Source organism: Genypterus blacodes, unplaced genomic scaffold (assembly GCF_046128005.1).
Source record: "Genypterus blacodes isolate CSIRO-AG114 ecotype Tasmania unplaced genomic scaffold, CSIRO-AGI_Gbla_v1 ptg000012l_1, whole genome shotgun sequence".
Classification (NCBI taxonomy): Eukaryota; Metazoa; Chordata; class Actinopteri; order Ophidiiformes; family Ophidiidae; genus Genypterus; species Genypterus blacodes.
Genome location: NW_027466826.1, coordinates 5,947,889 through 5,965,000, shown reverse-complemented (window position 1 = coordinate 5,965,000; position 17,112 = coordinate 5,947,889). Strand labels below are relative to the sequence as shown.

Genomic DNA, 17,112 nt, shown 5'->3' with positions numbered 1-17,112 from the left:
TCGTGGGGGTCAGAGCCTCCCTGCAGGTTATGAATCATCTCAGATAAAGACTCCGGTACTCCTGACTCTGCAAACTGCAGCTTCAGGGTGTCTGGGGGCACAGCGGAACCAGATCAGATCAACCGGCAGTTCTTTTTAAAAGCTATATTCACTTTTCAAGATGAAGTGACAAAACACAAGCAGCAGTTCAGACCATCTTCACTTAATCTTTCCTGGAACACTCCTCAGGTTCTTACCACTCTCGCCAAGTGAGCCCAGTATTTCCAGGATGACGTGCCGGCGCTCAGCATCAGGCGCTCGTTTCAGCTGGAATGTCAGCACATCCGCCACATCCAGGTCTGCTAGGGCCTCCCTTGCAGAGTCTGCAGATACAGAGACGTCATCAGTTCTCATGACTACACACATTTCTGCTTTCCTGTAGTGATACTCCAGCAATTTTACAGAGATTCAGGATTTTCAGGTCATTTACATCTGAACTGGGTCACTGAGCTGCGACTTACCAGACAACACATAGAAAAGTCTAGAATGTTCTTCTCTAAAATGTAACTTTAAGGTGAAGTAGCTGAGAGAATGTTGTTGAGAAATACATGCAAATACCACACAAAGAAAATGTATTTTACAAGGCCTTACTGTCATTATAGCTTTTATATATTAGGGCTTTTATTGTGGTGTGCATAACCTGGACCTCTGCACTACAGATGAAGCACAGGGCTCCTAAAGGGTCCATTCAAAGGCCTGTGGACCTGGTAAGTGAATGCCACATATTTCTCTGTTTGCATCGCATTTACACTCACACACGGACCATTAACACACGAAGAACACAGGAACACAACGACCAGGAACTGAAAGAGAAACCGTCAATCTGTGAGGACACTAAGGACTGTAGTTAATCACCCATGTCAGCCAGATTACACAGAGCCAGCAGGCAGACGTTGACCAGGGGGTCACTCTCAGGATGCTCCCTCATGATGGACACCAGTCTGGGGATTACACCGCTCTGTACCAGCTGGTCCTGTTGATGAGCTGCAGAAAGGAACGAGAGGGAAGGAAGTGTGACTGTGAATGTGAATGTGATCGTTCAGATACAGACTCCATTCCACTCCACTGCTACCATTTGGAATTCGGTTGACTGAGTTTGTGTTAGTATGTGTGACAAAATGGCCCTCACAGCTGTCAAAGCAGATGCGTCCGATGGCCCTGCCTGTGTTTAGCAGCATCTCCTGGTCGTTGCTGTTCAGGTGGGGGAGCAGTGCTGTCACCAGGCCGGCCTTGATGCACGGCTCTCTCACTGCCACTACAACAAACAGGAAGACAACATGTCATGTACAGACACTACGACATGTAAAATAACCATTATTATGATGTTATTATACTAAAAATTAGAGATAAGAAAGAAGGAGGAGTGTGTACCTGGTTCCTGAATAAAAGCCTGTTGTTTTGAGTTCCTACTTAACCCCTTGTGGACTGTTATGTTTACCTGCCTGCTCTGTATTCTGCCTACTATTCCTCATGAAGATAACGTTTACTGTCTCTGGAAAGCTGCCTTTTGGGTCTGTTTAGTGTTTCCACATTGTTTCACTCACTGGTTTGTGCCAGTAGCATGGAGCGATAAAGGCTTCCGCAGTATCTCACCTTCTCTTGCCATCTCTGCCACCACAAGTGCCACCTGGCAGCTCAGGCTGCTTTTACTCCGTAAGGCCTGAGCCAAAGACGGGAGAATCCCACTTTTGGCGATATCTAGAGCAGCTCCTTCCTCTACAGACAAACACATTCAACAGATGGTGTAACATAACCTGTAAACAGTTTGTTATCAAAAACAGGAAATACACTTCAGAACAGAAAACACAGCTGCAGACAGTTTAAGTTTGAGAGCGAGAGATACACACACAGACACAGAGAGAGATAATGTGTCTTACTCTTGTCCAGCAGAATAGTCAGCATTGTGTCCAAATGAGGCTGCAGCTCTTCCTCAATCAGCTCTGTACTCACACTGATTGCCTGCAGTGCCTCACTCAGAGAGCCTGCAAACACACACACACATATACAAACTTTTCATGTCCATTTGTAAAATAAACAAACGCTGTATCCAGTGTCTTTTCCTGGAGATTTAAAGAGGCTGTTCATCTTCTCCATAACCACCCTGCTACACATCCAAACCATAAATATTGTATGCATTCTTTATTTCCTTAACGCCAAGCTACGCACCAATGAAAGACCTATAAACTGACTTGGCTGCATGATATTAAACTTTAATACAGAGGCTGTTTATGCCACTGTTAGAATGGTGTCTGACTCTCACTGTGGGGTGCAATGTCTCAACGCAGCTTCCAGACAGGTGCTCACCAGAAAGGCCTCAGGATCTTGTTAAATATTCTATTTTGGCTCGCTAGGCACAAGAAATATGTGAGGAAAATGCAGAAAACACATCAGTGGGATTTCATCAGGAAATTTAATCTCATCTCATCTCGTCATCCGCCCTCTGCTGAGACGAGCAAAACAATGGAGAGGGGGAATACAATCCTCTGTGTAGCTATTTCTGACTTGTGATTACACTTTTTCTTTACTTTGCACACAAGCTAAATGTAAGGATTTAAGGGCGGTGGTTGTTCTCTTCCTTTGCGTCTAACTGATCTGTTACCTCTGGTCTCATTGACTCTACTCAGCTAATGTTGAACAGTAAGGAACTAAAATGGTTCAGAAGCTATTTGTTATGGTAAGAAAGTGGACTGGCAGCTGGAGAGTTGCCGGTTTTGCCTCCAGGGTACTGCCGAGGCGCACGTGAGCAAGGCACCGAACCCCCAACTGCAAGAGGGGGGTGCAAGACCACTTTCAATTGACGTGTGATCAACGTTGTGTGAATTGCATGTGACCTGACTAAAATAAAGTCTCTTATCTTCCCGTTGTTATCTGTACTGTGTTAAGCAAAAATGTGAATCAGACGTAAACATGGAGAGACTTAAAGGGATTCTATCAAACTCCAAATATAACTGAGTTGCGGTTATAAACATTGACATGCTTGATTAACTGATTGACAGAGTATGTACTGTTCCTCAGATTAAGCTTTGATTTAGGCTGATTTCAATTGCATTATGAGGTTGACCATCTTTTTAATTACTGCATTAATCGGAGCACAAAGTTCTAATGTGCATGAAAACAGGAAGAGTGTGAGGGCAGAGATGCAGATGGTAATTGCCTCTACTAATCCCTGCTAAGTAGAATGAAAATAGACTCAGTGGGGCAGGGGGAGGAGGCTATCAAGGCTAATACACACTCCTGTGTCCTTGTTATGTGTGTGCATGTGTCTTCCTTCTGTGTGTGTGTCTGTGAGAGTAACAAGTGAGCAGGCAGCAATTTACTAATCAGTCCCACAGAGAGCTTTCAGGGTCTCCCCAGGGTGCTTATTACCACTGCTGCCACCTCGACTCAGCTGCAGGTTTCCACATACATACAGTACATACACACACTCTCTCTCTACCTACACACACACATGCATATGCATTAGGAAACACCTGTCCAAGTTAATGTGCGATCCGAAGCTGCTTCATCACAAAACGGTGTCATATTGAGAGGGAACAGAGAGGGAACAGCGTCTGCAACACCACAGCTGACTGGTATCTGTGCGTCTAACACCCAGCTGGCAGATGGGATGTTCTAACTGCCTGCTTTCTCTGGAGATGGTTAGCATGCGAGCCAGCAGAGAGCAGTAAAAATAGCAGCAGCACCGGCCTGAAGAGAGGATGTGGAGGGAAGGGTGGATGGATCTCTCTCCATCTCTCTCTCTCTCTCTCTCTCTTTCTCTCCCTCACTATCTATCTATCTATCTATCTATCTATCTATCTATCTATCTATCTATCTATCTATCTATCTATCTATCTATCTATCTATCTATCTATCTGTTCTGCTCTCGTGCACATGTAGACATTCCCTGGTGTGTCTGGCACATGACCGAAATCAACAAACACATCTGTGTCGTCAGTGTCATGTGCCATCACTGGTGGGGAAACCACCACACTTACACACACACACACACACACACACACACACACACACACACACACACACACACACACAGTAGAGAGATTTACTTACCGGCGTCTGTCATGGCTGCTGGTCGGCAGGCTGTCAGCTGGTCAGATGACTGCCTCTGCCTGCTATCGCTCTGTATGAGAGTGTGTGTGTTTCAGTGTGTGTGTGTGTGTGTGTGTATGTCCGGGTCTGTGTGCGTATGTTTTGATGTGTAGCTTACAGAGAGGAGATATTCAGGTACCTTGACTCCCCCCCACCCCCGCTTTCTCTCTCTCTCTCTCAGTCCCCCTCCAAGTCCTCACACTGCGCTTGCGTTTTCTCTCTCTGCTCATTTGCTCCTTGTCTCTCCCACGCTCCCCTCTCTCTCTCTCTCTCTCTCTCTCTCTCTCTCTCTCTCTCTCTCTCCCTCTCTCTCTCTCTCTCTTCCCCCCCCTGATTCAGATCATCATTATCTGAAACACAAATTCATTTATATACTCCACATATTTGATCTGGACACGGCTGTAAAATCACTTTACGTCTGCATCGCTGCCTCCATCTGTTGCCGTCTCACGTCCTGCCTCTGAATCCGGTCATCTGTCATGTCCGATCCATTAAAATTCACCATTCCTCCTCTTTGCTCCTCTCTTCTCGTCTCTTCTCTCCCTCCTGCGTAATACGATTGATCTCTTCAAAGCTCATTAGCTGATTATTTGCAGCGGAGAGAGACAATGATGATAGAACAGGGAGTGAACACCCAACTTCACTTCATCCCTGTCAAGCTTTATGTTGAACATCACTATGATTAGAGGCACTGGGACCTTATTCCTGTCAAATAGTCGCATATAATCACAATGATTAAGAGAGTGGAGCAGGATGTCATGAAAGCAGCAGCTCTCAGACAGAATGTGGGTGTTGTAGCCGCAAAAACATAACAGTGAATCCAGAATCCTTTTTACCTTTGCTTGATATTAAATAGGCTGGGATTGGATCAGAGATTCTCCTATATTTGCCACAGGGATGGTTGGAGGTACGACAGACTTTCATTCCCGTCACAAAACATAAACACACTGAATTAGGCCAATCCAACAATTAGCTTTCTTTCTGCCATCTCATCTATAGTTTCTCTAATGTGTGAAGGATCTATTCATCTATAAACAGTATGTGGAGACGGACCTGTGCTTGCCTCAGGACGTACCTCAGATTTGAGACCTCCCCCGCCCCAATTACACACTTCTTTGTGTTGACCCTGCTTCAAGGAATCCAGGACAGCCAGCACCTTCTGCATTTGCTGCCCCAGCTATTTGCTATGATGATGACATCATCTAAGTCAGCATCAGCATCTGTGGAGTAGAGGACACAGTGCCCTGTCTATGAGGCGCTGAAATGTGGCTGTAACCGTAGTGACAAAACAACAGGGAGGGATTGTTTTGTCAAGGGATTGATCACAATATTCTAAGAGAACAACATTGGTGACAAGAAGATTAAAAAATGACTTTGACCCTGACTTTGACCCCTCCCTGACCCTGGCTCAGAGCCAACATGTCTAGTGAATCACTCACAGGATTGGCACTTATGCACGTTCACTGGAATATGAAACTGGACCAGGAGAGAGTTCTCAGGTGGGATGTGTCTGGCGGAGGAGGATCCAGAAATATCTCTATGGAAAGGTCATACATGTTTTGAAGAGTAGTAAACCAAGATTTCCCTGTTGGTTTTGCACCAACAGATGAGCAGAAAGTAACGATCTGTATCTGTTGGAAACACACACACACACACACACACGCATGCACACGCACACGCACACACACACACACACACACACTGGTACTATTATAGTAAATTCTTTCTCTTTGACATTTTCCTGCACCATCCTAACCCTCTGATTCCTCTTCATCTGCAGCTGTCCCATCTTCCCATCCATCAATTCACACACATGGTATATTGTGGCCGTTAACCAGGACTGCTCTCTAGCAGGAGGCGCCACAGACACACAGGATGGGGCTGAGAGAAATGAGGTAGTGGCTGATTTCTGTTCTTTCTGCTTCTGACCAACAGGTGGAGTATTTGCACTTCTCTCTTTTCTCACTTTGCTTGGTCACACAGAGCTTACATCCAGTTTTATCATCTGCAGATCCATATGATAGGACAACATGATGTAAGTCTGCTGTCTGAAGGTAAAGCATCCACAGATTAACAGATAGAGTCAAGAGTTAAGAGGTTTATGGGATCTTAAGTCGATGCTGCATTAACACAATGCAGATGCAGAGCAGAGAGTGATGTCATTCAGACTGTATCCCAGCAGCTGTTTCATAATACACAGCATCCGTTGTGCAATTAACAGTTTAAATTCTGTTGTACCGGGTGAAGTAAGGAAGTGACTGTGTATGAATTGTACAGCACATCTGACAAATCCCCTGAGAAAGTGAAGAAACACACACACACACACACACACACACACACACACACACACACGCACACACACACACGCACGCACGCGCACACACACACACGCACACACACATACAGAACATAATGCAGCAGAACGGAGATTCAAGACTAACTCAATTACTGCAGCAGACGGTCTGATTGCAGTTATTTTGATACGGGCTGTGTATTCAATAATATCAAATTAGAACCAGCTCATCTAATTCGACAAAGTGCTTTGCCTCAGTTCTAGGTTTCAAGTGTCTGAATAAAAACAAATCAAAGTTTGGTAAGTCTGATATTAGGGTAAAAACCACATTTCTCCTCTGATAAAAGCATCCGAGTCAGCTGTGACTGTTTTGTGATCATTTTATGAGCTGCATCTAGTATAACATATAATACTAACATCATCAGGTTCTTATACAATCTTTAAGGGTGTCAACACAGCATCGTGTCACTGTAACCTGACTGAATATTCATCATATCTATCTCAATCATTTACTATTCATTTAGTCTAAGCACTATGTGATGTGTTTGTCTTGAGCAGGTGTGGCCTTGTCTGTCTTGTATTTATCTATGTTGTGTATAACATTGGGCAGCTTCTGGCTCGCTGCTCAGTCTGAGAGACGCTCTAAGGAAATCTTAGGAGACAGGGAGCCGCTTCATGATGTGCAGAATTAAACCTAACAAATCACAAATTATGTTTTACCAGAGTGTATTTTCAAACAGACTGCCACTTCACTAGTTTCGTATTTGTCATGCAAACACTCAGCGGTTTAACAGTTTTCACTTCTTTTAATGTGGCGATCATGACAGACATATTAACTCTCTCATTAAAGTTAAAATGTGATTATTGTGGTTTGAAAGCAGGGGGCTTCTCTCAGCGTTTGCTAACTCGTGAAGTGATACTACATACATCACCATAATGGCCTGAGTACCACAACAAACAGCACATATGCCCTCTATTGATCAGCTGCCACTGTTTGAAAGACAGAGAAACCTGTCAATCTGTGAAATCAGACCAAAGAAAACCAACCTATGGACATCTGCTGTGTTTAGTTTAAGTAAGAGATCCAGAAAATCGTGAGAGGAATACAGAAATCAGCTGCGGCTCTCATTTGCCAAAAGCTCAGAATTTATTGGAGTTTGGATGCCAAAAATGTGGGCACTCACCGAATGCCTGCTGATGGAGTGCGTGTGTGAGTATGTGTGTGTGTGTATCAGATGAAAACTGCAGCATTTCACAGTGACTCATCCAGAACAGAGAGAGATGGATGCCATTCATCTTGTTATGTGTTTGTTAAAATGCCTTTTATATAATCGGAAAAATAGACCAAACACCCTATGGGACTGCAGTTGCTCCTCTAAACAGTTTGCATTCATCCATACATATAATTAGAGTATCATCACTTTACACTGAACGCTCCAGTATACTGCAGAATGAGGAAGATGAAAAGACAAACGAACAGGCTGGTGATCATCTGCCACTCTCACTGGCTCTTGGCACACATATCTCCTTATTTCAGGACAACCAGAAGTATTTGTCATAAAAATCCTTATATTTGAGCTGCAAATGTAGATTCTACCAGAGATTTATAGATTGTCCACACAAAAAGTTCCATTTTGTGTGTTTTGAGTTTCCATGACAATTTTCGTGCAGCTCAAACCTTCCCTCACAAAGTTAGAGACATTTTGCAGCAGTGTTCACATGGAGCCCCTCACCTTCAAGCAGTGACAGAAGGCTGCTGACACTCACATAGAAAAGAGAATGGAAAAGGATGGAAACACACCCAATGCAGAATCTGCTTACAGGCATGTTCACTCAATGCTCCCCCGTGTGGTGAAAGCTGTTTCATGCACTTATATCAAATGGATTCTGGGCTCTTCCCAGCGTGGTGGGCTGTGCTGCAACCCACCTACAGCATCTGTTTCAATTTGGCACCGTGTCACGTGTCACACCCTGAAATTCATCAATCACTGCCCTCCAGCTGCTTAACCAAGTCTGTCAAGGAAGAACAAAAGCTGTTCTAAACTACTACAAATCACACCTTTTGAGAGCCACTAATTATTAAGGGAAATGCATTACAGGGGGTTTTTTAAGTGTGTAAGCAAACACACAAAAGAAACCGGTGATCTTGTTTCCAAACACACCTGCTCATTCATATTCACTTACAATGTATTACTGAACATGAATGTGCAAATGTGCACATTAGGTACAACAAGCAGCATGAGGCAGCATTGTGTGTGTGTGTGTGTGTGTGTGTGTGTGTGTGTGTGTGTGTGTGTGTGTCTGTGTGTATACTGAGGGAGGATGGTGATTCCTCAGAGGAAAACGCCGGCACACTGCAGACAGACACTGACTTCATTAGCTAATGGGCTCATCCAGATAATCAATCCGTCTGTCCTTCACCACTTTGGCTCAACAGCGTCTCTCTGCAAAGGCTCAGATATCTTTCCTGCTTCACTGTTGGAAAGGTAGAGACACTTTATATTTGTGCTGTAAAATGTCACAATAATGTGCATACATTTACAATGCATGTTGATTGTGTTACATAAAAAAATATGTCACAGTTGTGTGTTCAGTTTTCTAATTATTGAAGTGAGAATGAATTTTTAAATGGTCAAAAAGAATAAACAACACAAATGTATTTGAATGGACGTAACAGTAACAGATCTAGATGTAAATCAATTTATTCAAGCATGTAATGAATAATTGCCCAGTTTGGGATTAATAAAGTATATCTTTCTATCTAAACATTAATGACATCCATGTAAAACACCTTCTTCACTATCTTTACCTTAATTGCAGTATTGTATTACCAAGTTTTAACATGTTGCTGAACATACTGACAACTTCTGTTGGTTTAACGCAAACTTATACACACACCATTAACTCTGGGGCTGTGGATCAGCACTCAGCAGGAGACGGGGTGAGGTGAACCCACTCCAACCCCCCATCACACACACACAAACTCTACCAGCTGTTGCCTTCCCCAGACCCTGTGCCTTCATCAATTACTCAATGCTAAAAGAGAGCCACCCCACCACCCCTCTACACACACACACACACACACAAAAACAGGGAGAGAGAGCGAGAGGAAGAGAGAGAGACTCCCACCTGCACTGCTGAATGATGTTGCACTGCCCATGTAGCCCACATTTAACCCATATGCAGATGTAATCTTCACTCAGATCCAGGGGGAAATCTCCCAATTTCTTTGGACAGCCTGGAGCCTAATGGCAGTGACATGCTGCGCTTGACATTTGATTGATTGCCAGAACATTTAATGATTCGGCCCTGGAATTTTTTGGCCGGCTGACTATTACTGTGAGCAGTTCTTCGGTCCGGTTTCCTCACAATTTGCCTTCTATGCTGAGTACTTTTGCAGCTGCCATGTTGTTAGAGTTAAAACCTTTTTTGGATAAGATAATGGACAGAATTGTTTATAGAGGCATTGTGATTTGTGACTTTGCACCGCACAGCGAGGACATAAACATTTAAGGGAGCATTCTGCCTTAAATATGTAATGTGAGCTTTAATGCTGACATGCAAAATCTCACCTTATGTCGTTAATTACAACATGCTTTATCATCGGTTTTGAAACAAGGAATAGAGCTGAAATGCTGAAATGAATGAGTTTTGTTTGAAATGAGGGTTGATGACCTTGTTTGAGGTCTTTGTGTTGAGTCGAGGAAGGTTGTCTCGCTTCAGTAAAAAACCATAGCGTGCTCAAAATGCAAATCTGCAAAGAAGACAAACAAGGCAGGAGGTGGTCAAAGGTCAGGCTACAGCTGGGGAAGCAGAAACACAGAAAAGGGTAAAAGCCACCACTGAAAGGCTTTCAGTCAGTCAGTCAGTCAGTCAGTCAGTCAGTCAGTCAGCCAGATAGTCAGTTTGTCTGTCTGTCCTCATCTGCATGGAGCTCTGGATCTAAAACCCTGCAGCATATATGAGGAGAAGATTTTGGAAACTGATCAGTCCGACATATAACTCATCATATTATATATTATTTAGACAAGACATTTGTTGGACTTCATTACTTAGGATGTTTGGGGGGCTATTTGATCTAAATACACATATAAACAGAAATAAACTTGCACATACAATACATACTAAGTATAACAAGAAGTACCCAAATAAAAAATACTTCATTAAAGTACTTAAGTGTGATTTGGGAGAATGTATTCTTTAGTGGAGTATTTCTATTTTTACGTCTTTAATTTGCCCTCATCAGTTCAGTGAAGTCTTTGCAGTATGTTGAGATCATGAGAGTTTGAAGAGCTCATCAATCCCAAACACAAGTGATCGGTAAGATTAGTATCTGCTTTTCTTGATCTAAATGTCGTCTGAGTAGAAGAGTAGAAGATAGAAAATAAGAAGATGAGATAAGATAGAACTTTATTTATCCTAAGGGAATCTACCATCTAATACTAACATTATAATGTCAATGATCACTGTTATGCTGATGACACACACAGCTGTACATTCCCGCCTCTCCTTCTCTCCTTCTGACCTGTGTGTGACCTCTCAGCACACTTGTTGCCTAAATAACGAAAAAACTGCGAGTTGAAGCAAAGACCGCACTCGGATGTCTCAGCAAACTAATCAAAACACAGGTTACCGAGTCAGGTGTGGTTTTAGACTGTGATTTAAATGTTGATTCTCATTTAACACGGTCTTTTCTTAGGAATATATCTAAGACCAATCAAACCAAAGAGATGTTGAAACACGTATACACACTTTCATTACCAACTGCTTAGGCTGTTACTCACTCTTTGCTGACCTACCTAAGAAATCAATAAGTGTGTGTGTGTGTGTGTGTTTGCGTGTGGGTGCATGCGTCCAAGGTGTTGGTTTTGGGTTTGGATCAGGCTCATATTTGTCTGTCTGAAGCTCATCTCCTCCAGGTAAAGAACATGCAGAGACATGGAAAATATCTTCACTTCTACAAGAAGTGACAGACCGCAGGAATGTTTGTTCACCAGCTACATTATGAACCGTAGAAAGGAAAGCATATCTACAGTATTGAAACGCTTTGAGATTAAGTTCAATACTAAACTAGGAACACACAAAGCGGCTCACACAAAGATTACTATCATTAAGGCAATTAGAGGAGCGCCGACTATTATGGACTTTGACTTTGCCATTTTGAGTGGACAACTCTGTAGTTTTATATCCTCCTTTAAAGTTAAATGTGAGTTTGTACAAATACTGACTGTCCACTTGATCATGGTGAAGGAAACAAAACGGTTCCTTGTTACTTGGCGCAACGAGAAGGAAAGTTTCTGAGTCCTCAATTGTCCCTACTGACCCTCCATTGAAGAAGCAGAGGCCCCTTCCCCCCTTCATCTCACTGTGGAGACACCAGGATGTGTCTTAGACCTTCATGCTTCACTTCCCCTGAAGTCACTCAGCCTTAACTTAACTTAACTAATTTGGGGGAAATTTGCTACAAAGGCCATTCAGGAAGTTGTGTTTTCACTCATGTTTGTTATGAGTGGTTGTGCACAATTTAGACAACTGTGGCGTCGATCTCAATCTAGGGGCAAATCTGAGAGGGTTTCAAATGATATCATGGAATTTCGCTCATTTTCAATAGTCCTTACAATTAAAAATGGGAAAAAATGGAAAACATAACAGAAAGTTGACATGAGAGTCAAATCTAATTTCCAAAGATTATAAAGTACAAAATGCAGTTATTTGTTGTTGATGTTTCTCTTATCTGCAGTAATGTTTGGCAGCAGTGAGGTTTCATGGTACTCAAGCTCACATTGTGACACGCAAGATATTCAAACTTTCCTGCATTCTCCCTTAATGTCAAGTAGCCACAGGCCAAGCAGCTGCACGCCTGCAAACTGGAGATGATCCTCACTGAACCCCAGGAGAAGGAAGGAGGGAAATACTCAACACAACACAATTCTACCTGAAAAATAGATGTTCTGGCAAGCGACATACATAATGACGTGCATACTGATCATTCATATCTGCCTCGCTGCTCCTTGTCTTGTTTGTCTTGAGTGTCCTGCCTCTTCATCAGTCACTGCCTACGGGGTTTCCAGTTAACACGCACGATTGCTCACCCGCAGTTCACCTCATCAGTTCTGCTGCTTATCTCCAGTCGCTCCATGCCAGATCGTCCGCGCGTGTGTTCCGGCATTCCAGCGTCTCTAATCTACCTTTGTGATAACCGATGGCCTGCGTGCCACTTTTGTGTGAACCCTTTGGACTCTCCATATTTTTCTAACTCTGCCAGGACTTAGACTTTTCCATCAATTGTTACTTCCTTTGTATTTTTTTCCTTTGTAGTTTGCTCCTTTTGAGTCAATAAAAACCTATTTATCAATATGAACCTATATATGCAAACATATCTATGGAGTATGCTCTTGAATTTGTGTCCTTTTTTTCTGGAAAATATCAAATTGATCAGAAATCAAATTACTACTGAGGCAGCTAAACTATATACAGTGTGCACTCCATGATTCTATCCCGCCTCTCATACTGTGTAACACACTGGCCACAAGTTAGTCTCACCCACATTAGTGAAACCCCTTCATACGGTCTACAAATAAACAAACTGTGAATTGGTATGATGATGTACTTGTGTTAATTGTCCTCTCCAAATGTCCACAACTAACCTTTGACTGAGACTTAATGTGGATAGCAAAGAGATGTGGACAAAACTGTCAATTCTTCAAGCAAAGGAAGTATTTTAGAACAGTTTCAGGGAGCCAATGAAATAGAATATGATTAATTAATTGTGCTAAAAGAGCCATTCAACAAAAGTAAGTAAGGAACATGCTAGGATTCACTAGTAGATCGTTCTTATTCTTAAGGTTATTCTTAGTGACAGACGTTGCCGTGAACTCACCCTGATACTGAGAATTACGACAGCACCTGAACGTAACGGAAAGGGTTTTACGGCACCACGTTGTTGTTGACGGCTAAAATGGCGACCCATCTGTAGTAAAGTTAGCCAGCGAGTCGTTGAAGTCAATATCGTGACAGTTCTGTTTGACAGGCCGGTGCCGGTATCGGATAGCGGCTGTGTGCTTGCGCTCGGTCGGGACTGAGACGTCTCTGAGGGGTTCGGCTGTGAAATGGCGGCGCAGGGAGGCACCGCGTACCTGGAGAAGGTCAGGAAGCTGCTGAGCAGGGAGCGGGGCAAACCGGTGCTCAAACCCAAACGACCTCTGGTTCTGAAAGACAACGTGGCGAACCGCAAGCCCCAAAAAGAAGGTCAGTTTCTTTCATTCTGTTCTTGTTTCACATTTCCTGCCTGACGGTCTGGTGGTTAGGCTTTCTTTGGTTTGTATTGGAAAACAGAATAAATAACGTCGTTCTACCTTTAGATGACCAGAGCTAAAGTTCACGAGTGTCAATCACAGCCTGTGTAGTCTCCATAGTGATGGATAGTAACACTGTTGCCACTCCGGATAGTGACATACAGATAGACACACTCTTCCAATTAATACCCAGACATTAATGTAAACACACACTGTGAAATAATTGCATTCTCTGGGGTGATATTCAATATTGTAATGAATAGATTGCGGCTGGTTAAAGAGTCGGTGTGTATCCAGTTATGTAATTCCTGAATGCCTTAGTTTGATCCTATCAGCTGCACTTAAATATGAGGTCATTATGGAGGAACAGACAGTACAGAGGAAATGCTCACAAGACTCTGTTTGTGTGGCTTTTTGAGCCAGGAAACAGCCTGATTTAGATTCCGCTGATCAGCCAAACAGAGAGCGGCGAGTCCAGACAGGCTCCGCCCAGAATATCCTGTAAATACTGGACATTTATAAACACGATCTGACTGCTTACATATTCAAACTAACACACTGAACACAGAGCTTTACATTGGATTACTAAGGTAAATAAAGGACTTTGGTCACAGTGACCGCCATGTCCACACTTCTAGATCTGTGAGGAGGAAGTTTTCATTCAGATGACGAGACTAAACATCAATCTTTTTTCCCACAGCGGCCCCGTGTGTCACAGAGATGACGGTCATGATGGCGTGTTGGAAGCAGAACAACTTTGTGGAGGCGCTGTGCTCCAATGAGCTGGGCGCTTTCTTCTCCTGCGTGGAGAACGCTCAGGTATGTACGTCCATACACACACACACACACACACACACACACACACACACACACACACACACACACACACACACACACACACAGAGTGGCGGCTCAGTGGTTAATCACGGTCAACGACGTCCCGCTTTTGCCTTGGGTTAAGCCGATTTGCGAGGCACCGGTTTGGACGAATGAAGTCAGCTGACGTGCGTTCCCATGACTTCAAGCAAACCTACAACCCTCTGCAAACCTGAGTGGTGTGTGTGTCCTATACAGTACTTCATCATGTGTTCCTTACTTGTATAGCGCCCGTTCCCAGAAAACTGACAACTGAACAAAACTCAAACAACAAAGGCAAAACGGCAGCTAAGCACACAGATAACAACAAACACTGCAACTAACCAATATGAGGCTCACTCAGATGTAACACTGCTACCTGACTGCTCCTCTAATAATGTGACACACACAGTCTCAGTTAGATGATGGTGGTAGTTAGATCCAGACCTTTCTGTAGTTTATCATGGCTGTGGCTATCTTGCCTGGTCAACAAGCTGGAGGGGGATTTGGAGGTCTTTGCAGAGGTATTAATAAGACGCCGCTCATTCAATGGGTAACAGTTTCCCCGTCTGCTTCACAGGCAGAGAAGAGGAATAAGTCGAACCAGACGAGCGGCCAGGGGGGGAAACTGACCCCCAAACAGGCCACCACCCTGCTGAAGAGGTTCCCCACCCTGCGCAACGAGATTTAAGCGGCTTCTCTCTGACGCTTTCATAGCTCACATGAACTTGAGATACGCAGGTGGAACAGAGGGAGGTGCAAAGTGAAATAAAGTGTGTGAAGAAGAAACTAGAAGATGAAACACACACATCCGAGCTGCCGGGCTTCACTTTGTCCCATCGGATCCCATAATGTCATTGTTTTATATTCCGGTCTTTACACGAAGCTGTGTGTGTGTGTTTGTGTATCTTTCTCCTGTATTGGCTCCGGTGGAAAAAGACTCCGTTTAGTTTTCCCAATTGATCCGAGCGGTTGTAAACGCTGCAGGGAAGCTGTTAGGCTGCTTTGGATTTCACTTCCCGGTGTTGCCTCCCTCCTCACTCTGCACACAGCAGCGTGATGGTGTTATCAGCCTGTCACTCAGCTCCTGTTACACCACTCAGATGGAAGCAGAGATTCTTTAATGCATTTAAAACCTTTTATTGGATTGATTCAACCCTCCGCTTACTAAAGTCAATTTGAATTTAGTTGGGATCCAATTTAGTTTTCAATATTCCACCTAAAGAAGAACTTTTTGTCGCTGTTATAAATCTGTACATGAATGTCAGGTACAGTTGTTCCCTCCACTGTATTGATGTTTGAGTTGTTGCTATGGTTTCATGCTTGGTCTGTGACTCAGGAATGATTTTGTCAGAATGTGTATCTGCTCGTCATTATTAAACATTTCTTAATTATCTATCTAACTCTTAATCCTCTTCCTTGACCTCTGACCTCCACCTTAAACAAATGGATACTGAAGGTCGTGACACCTGCCAGGTTTGCTTCAAATCCAATACAAAGTAAGTTTTCTTCCAGAGATTATCCTGCACCCACCTGCTACCACGAGGAAGACGATGTAGACTAGAACCTGTAGTGTTTCATCATAGGGATGTACAGTAAATACACACTGATTCTACTCTAAGATGGAGTCTTCGGGGCCAGAGATCTTGCCAATAAAGCAATACACACTATTGTTCACATCCATTTAGGCAGCTGACACACACAGATGGACAAACTAACACAGGTTTCCATTCATAACAGCGAACCAAAGGAGAATCTACAACCTCCACATAGGATTCAAACTGCAGATGTGCCTCACAGTGGACGTTTACACTCATGCATACAGATGTGAACACTAACTCCATTATTACTGGCCGCCTCCCACTCAGCCGTGCTACTGCCAGCGCTGATTCACCGCCACACCCACTGGCACACCGCCACCATTACTCTTATTAGCTCCACCTGCAATGTTGCTGATTTGACTGGTCTGCAGACTGACTGATTACTATCCTGACACACAGAAGAAGAAATGAAGAGAAATTTAAGGGTATTCATCCCATTTATCCGATCGCCACGGTTACTTTCTTCTTACTTTGTAGATTCAAACTTCACACGTTTCTTAAGAAATGAATATTGTAGGTAATGACCTCCATGACCTTCTTTGTAGCGCCACCTTAAGGACAGACTAAAAGTATTTGAACTTGATGATGATGAAGAATTAATGAACTGACTGTAATGTTGTTTGTTTATACTGCTGTGGTCTGAAGTGTACAGTCTCAAGGGGACACCAATGTGGTTTTAAAATTTGATTGTGCTCTTCATATCATTCTCATAACCTGATGAGTTTTGCAAGCGCCTCAAAAAACGGATCAGTCCATTGTAGCCTTGTTGCGATAAATCCTCAGTGGGGTCTGTAAAAACATCGCTATCATTCAAGTCCATCTTAAGTGAAACATCTGAAACCCTCCACCCCCGAGGAGTCACACTAAAGACTCTCGATACCATCGGGGCCAAGGCCAATATCTGCGTGTTGTTTGTGAATAGCTGCCAAGAAAAACAACT

General features: G+C 43.4%; 2 protein-coding genes across 2 annotated transcripts in view; one reads left to right on the top strand and one right to left on the bottom strand.

The window, feature by feature from the left end:
* The window catches only part of LOC143012108 (rap1 GTPase-GDP dissociation stimulator 1-B), a 7,995-nt gene extending 3,722 nt beyond the window's left edge, over window positions 1-4,273 (bottom strand). The window contains exons 1-7 of the mRNA XM_076165169.1: window positions 4,090-4,273; window positions 1,917-2,021; window positions 1,633-1,755; window positions 1,169-1,294; window positions 895-1,023; window positions 237-362; window positions 1-91 (exon numbers count right to left, since the gene is read on the bottom strand). The exon at window positions 1-91 is cut by the window's left edge and continues 53 nt beyond it. Coding sequence (XP_076021284.1) covers window positions 1-91; window positions 237-362; window positions 895-1,023; window positions 1,169-1,294; window positions 1,633-1,755; window positions 1,917-2,021; window positions 4,090-4,102 — 713 coding nt within the window. The 5' untranslated portion in view covers window positions 4,103-4,273. The remainder of the gene's footprint in view (window positions 92-236; window positions 363-894; window positions 1,024-1,168; window positions 1,295-1,632; window positions 1,756-1,916; window positions 2,022-4,089) is intronic.
* A 9,074-nt stretch (window positions 4,274-13,347) lies between these two features.
* Window positions 13,348-15,974, top strand: chchd1 (coiled-coil-helix-coiled-coil-helix domain containing 1). Its single transcript, XM_076161941.1, has 3 exons — window positions 13,348-13,669; window positions 14,417-14,535; window positions 15,152-15,974. The coding sequence occupies exons 1-3, from the start codon at window positions 13,531-13,533 to the stop codon at window positions 15,260-15,262; spliced, it is 369 nt and encodes a 122-aa protein (XP_076018056.1). The 5' UTR covers window positions 13,348-13,530; the 3' UTR covers window positions 15,263-15,974.
* The last annotated feature ends 1,138 nt before the right edge of the window (window positions 15,975-17,112 follow it).

Excerpts from the sequence above, each read along its gene's own strand:
- chchd1 (XM_076161941.1), top strand. The coding sequence starts at position 13,531 with ATGGCGGCGCAGGGAGGCACCGCGTACCTGGAGAAGGTCAGGAAGCTG. Across the intron at positions 13,670-14,416 it reads CCGCAAGCCCCAAAAAGAAG|CGGCCCCGTGTGTCACAGAG; the intron begins GTCAGTTTCTTT and ends TTTTTCCCACAG. Across the intron at positions 14,536-15,151 it reads CCTGCGTGGAGAACGCTCAG|GCAGAGAAGAGGAATAAGTC; the intron begins GTATGTACGTCC and ends TCTGCTTCACAG.